General features: G+C 36.2%; 1 protein-coding gene across 1 annotated transcript; it reads right to left on the reverse strand.

Annotated features, from left to right (window-relative positions):
* Nucleotides 1-3,137: 3,137 nt before the first annotated feature.
* Nucleotides 3,138-4,444, reverse strand: LOC125842371 (uncharacterized). The gene has a single exon (XM_049521650.1). The coding sequence runs from the start codon at nucleotides 3,934-3,936 to the stop codon at nucleotides 3,199-3,201; it is 738 nt and encodes a 245-aa protein (XP_049377607.1). The 5' UTR covers nucleotides 3,937-4,444; the 3' UTR covers nucleotides 3,138-3,198.
* Nucleotides 4,445-4,658: the final 214 nt, after the last annotated feature.

A 4,658-nucleotide genomic window follows, 5' to 3' on the forward strand; every position in this document is an offset into this window, starting at 1 on the left:
CTTAAAGATTTGTTTTTATTAAGATAATGAGCGATTAGAGATAATGTTACAAGAGCATTATAAAATAGGTGACAATGTCACAAGAATCCTTCAATTACCATTTACCACCAGTGGTTGATGTTGACACAAAACAATTTCTTTCATGAGAGCCGAGTACTTCCGACAATAAAAGGAATATTTTCATTACCCTTGCTTGCTAATACCCTAGCAATCCATGGGACAAATATATTCGACCACAATATTTGTTGATTCAAAACCATTCTCATCCAGCATCCTTTTATCTTTTAAGAAAAATATAAGAACAAGGATAAAATAGTGAAAGGAATATATTATTGAGCCCTGTTGATTGGTTGGGACCCTTCTAGTGATTGTGATTTTCTGCAAACAAATACACAATCTTGCCTCTAAAATCTTTGGATAACTTTGAGTTATTTTTTGTTTCAAGTAGTTCTATGGTACCACAGGATTTTAATAATATGTTGAGGTGAAAATAGTGTTTCCATTTGTTCTGCCTAAAACAGTTAATACCACATATCTTTACCCTTGGAGATATGTGCATCTACATCACTTGCTGGACACCCTTGATCAAATCTAAGAAAAGGCACCTGCTAAATGTAAACATTCGTCTAAACATAGCACAGGAAAGTATTATATGTAGGATTGGACCCTTCGGGGTGGCCCAGTGGTTTGAGCTTGGGACTTTCATGTTGGAGGTCTCAAGTTCGAAACCCCTTGCCAGCGAAAGCAAGGAGTTTGCCTTCTGGGTCGAGCTCGTCGCACCAGGCTTGACTAGTGCGGGTTACCTCTCCTATGTGGTTTGCGAGCTATTGCACAGGAGCGGGGGTTTTACCCTGTGCGCACCCAAAGGGTAGCGGCTGCGGGTTTCCCTTGTCATCAAAAAAAAAAATTATATGTAGGATTGGAATTTCTCAAATTACTAGTGTATCAGATTGCTTATTTCTTCTGTATGTTCTAGTTACACATTAAAATTACTGAAATTTAAAAAACACTAGGTGGTTTCTTACCATTTGTCCCAGCCTTGATCGACAGAGTTATCCGGTACCTGTGTTGGTGGGAGGTAGTAGGGACCTTGTAGAATTGAGGTGCGTGCAAGATGGCCCCAGACAACAGGGTTATAAAAAAAATCATTGAATATTGCAGCTGTTTACAAGTCTAATGGATTCAAATTTGCATTTATTTTTTAAATAATAGTTTCAATTCACAATGAGCTATTAATATGTTTTCTCCTTCTACTAGCTCATCAAAAGAATCCTTGCACACGTCTCTTTTCACTGTACTGTACCTGATGCTGCATTTTCCTCAATAGGACTCACTCATTTCTGCAAATATCTTCTAATGGTACACTAGCTGAATTTCACACGGTCTCATGTTCATTTTGCAGGAAGCGGTGCACACACTTTTCTTCTTTTGACGTGTGTTGTTCTCCTACTGATACACTAATTGGTGGTCTATGAGACTATTGGATCCTTCCATTTTCAGCTACAATTATTCTTTTTGTCTCCTGACTGGGGGAATCCATGCCTAATGGAGGTAATATTTTGTCTGCATCTGTTAATTGGTCACAAATTCTTTGGCATTATTTTCCAAATATTCTCTTCCGCTTAATTTAATGTGTCTGACTTGAAAACAAGAATATTTAGACATAAATGGATGTTGTTGAGAAGTGTCAGAGAAATTTTAGCTATATGTTGGAAGTGTGAGCACTTAATAGGAACGTTAAATGGTTGTTGCTGAAATGCAGTAGTGATTATCACTCCCTAGCAGCCACTGTTAGACTCTTATGTGCTAAAATTACTATCATTTCTTTCCTCCTCCTCAAGACGCAAGAGAGAAAAAAAAGGGGAAATGAGAAAGTTGAATAATGTCCTTCAGTTTTGCTGTACTTAAATTTTCTTTTTTTGATTAAGAAAGTGTATAGCTTTGTATAATTTATCTCTCATTTCTATCTATTCTGACTCTGTGTTGGAGCATGTTTAATCTCCATCTGTTGATCAGATTTGACTGCTTGTTGAAGCATATTTTATCTCATGTTACATATCCGCAAAAATCCCGAAATCATCAACATACTGACAATCTTGCTGCACGATAGCCAACAATAATTTACATTCATGTCTGTGTTCTGAAATGCATCCCAAACTNGTGTATAGCTTTGTATAATTTATCTCTCATTTCTATCTATTCTGACTCTGTGTTGGAGCATGTTTAATCTCCATCTGTTGATCAAATTTGACTGCTTGTTGAAGCATATTTTATCTCATGTTACATATCCGCAAAAATCCTGAAATCATCAAAATACTGACAATCTTGCTGCGCGATTGCCAACAATAATTTACATTCATGTCTGTGTTCTGAAATGCATTCCAAACTTTCAAGTGATTGTACAATCTATTAGATCTATGTACATAAAATATCAAAACTTAAGGAATCTAAAACTACTATTCAAACATTTGTTCATGTTGAGAACAGTGCACCCACTGACAACTCTTCAGATGATAGGTAAGGTAAAAACCTTTGATCTGGCAATCATCCCTTTCTGTAAATCTGCATTTCATACATAATATGAGCTTTCCTCACTATAATATTGATATTGATATTATTTTGTTCTTTTTAACCCAGTTTATGAGAATGAAAGTTCTTGATTTGTGCTGAGAGCATGGAGATTTTAAGTAGCTGAGTCATAATCACCAACTTAAACATTTGGTGTCGTTAAGATGACCAAGCACTTATGGCTTAATATGAAGCGGCTACTTGGTTAGATAAGATTTAAGAGGTAGCACTTTTCCGTTTCACATAACACCCCAGTAGCAACTTCTCCATTTCACATAACACCCCGGTAGCAACTTCTCCATTTCATATAAAACCCCCAGTAGCACTTTTCCATTCAACCATTCAATTTTTGATTCTAAATAGTAAGTATCAACTGTGGAACAGAGAAAGTACATTTTTGTTAACCTAATTACTAGACTCTTTATATTTGTTAGCATATATACAGAGGTTCCATTTATTGCGTGATTTTATTATCTTTGAGCATTGGAAAAAAAAAACCACACACAAACACATATCAAGAAGCTCTAGATGTATGGTGGTTAGGATAGTCCTTGTGGCTCTAATTATTTCGAGTATTTGTTAATAATTCAGGAATTAACGGGAGCTTTACCAGTTCACTTGTGTGTCCAACTATGCGTTACCATCACAAACAGAAGAGTGGCATCCATACAATACCAGAACTGTGTAGGCTAGCAAGAAGGAAACAGTTGTTCCAGCTTTTGCATACTGTTGAAAGACAGTAATGCTATCCACGTTTTGTTGCTGCAGGGATGAGTATGTTCTAGGCAAATCCTCAATTGTACTGACTGAACTTTCTGCATCTGTATCAGTATATGAGTAAGCAACATGACTTTTAACATGGTGCAATTGAACATAGTTCTCTTTCTGGTCTGAAGTGTCTGCATCTGAACTCGCGGAGTGTGGTTCAACTTTGACAACGGGGTTGCAGCTCCTTTGATGGTCCATGAATTCTGCTTCGATTTTTGCTGCTCGCTCTAGGTTAGCCATCTTTTGAATGCTCAGCCCTTGGTCGATCCAGTTCATATCTAGAGCATTCTTTATGTGGATGCTTTTAAGTACGGTTGATATGAAGTTGGCACCAAATGTAAGTGCAATCAAAATGGAAAGGGAGAAAGGCTTCCACCAGTTTTTACATTGGACGGGTGAGGATTTTGAATTTGACAGGAAAATAATGAGCAGGAAAATGACATAAAACATGGCTAAGTGAGTTGCTTTTGTCTCATAGTACTGGATTTGCTTCACTAGCCTATAATTAATGATGGCCAATTCTTTGCAGGTGGTTTTGTGGTTTTCTAGGGTGTGGGAGAGTTTACTCCACATGCCATTAATCTGAATACTTTTGGACATAGTTGAAAACACACACAAGAAATATTTTCTTCTTTTTGAGGAAATTTGAGTAGGTATGGTTTATGTAGAAAGTTAATTTACCGTGTGTGAATATCTCTGTTACAACCAATTTCTTTGCAAGCTACTTCCAGATAGATTATATAAGCTGCGGTCCTTAGAGTTGCTTCTAAGGTGGAATCTCTGATTGGAGGATTTGCACATCTAACTTAAATTAACAGAGGGAGTAATTTCTTTACTTGTCCAGGTTTGACTTGGCATATCCAGGTAAGATTCAGCAATCCTGGTTTTTCTTGTGAACTGTCTCAGAAATGTGGAGGGGTAAGAGTGTTGAAGTACTTGATCTTATATAAAGGTGAGATTGAGTGCTTTTTAACTTAATTTAACTACAACTAATACATACAAATATTATTCTTTTAGTCGTATTCAGTATATCAAATTATTAGATAATATATATTAGAAAGAGAAGAATGGATTTATATATAAAAAAAATGTGCTGATGATGTAACATCTTGTGTTTTTTTATTCTTATATTCTTGCTGAGAAAATCAGCTAGCAGCAATCGGACGCTACCTGGAGAATTGACATTTGACTATGATACTTTTCAGCTTAAGAAATGGAACTACTGTACAAGTGTGAACTTTCAGTATCTGAGCAAAGTTTTGTGATTAACATTTGGTTTTAGTTTTGAATATATTGTAGCATGGATATAGATGAAGCAATGA

Source organism: Solanum stenotomum, chromosome 10, assembly GCF_019186545.1.
Source record: "Solanum stenotomum isolate F172 chromosome 10, ASM1918654v1, whole genome shotgun sequence".
Classification (NCBI taxonomy): domain Eukaryota; kingdom Viridiplantae; phylum Streptophyta; class Magnoliopsida; order Solanales; family Solanaceae; genus Solanum; species Solanum stenotomum.

Excerpts from the sequence above, each read along its gene's own strand:
- LOC125842371 (XM_049521650.1), bottom strand. The coding sequence starts at position 3,936 with ATGTCCAAAAGTATTCAGATTAATGGCATGTGGAGTAAACTCTCCCAC.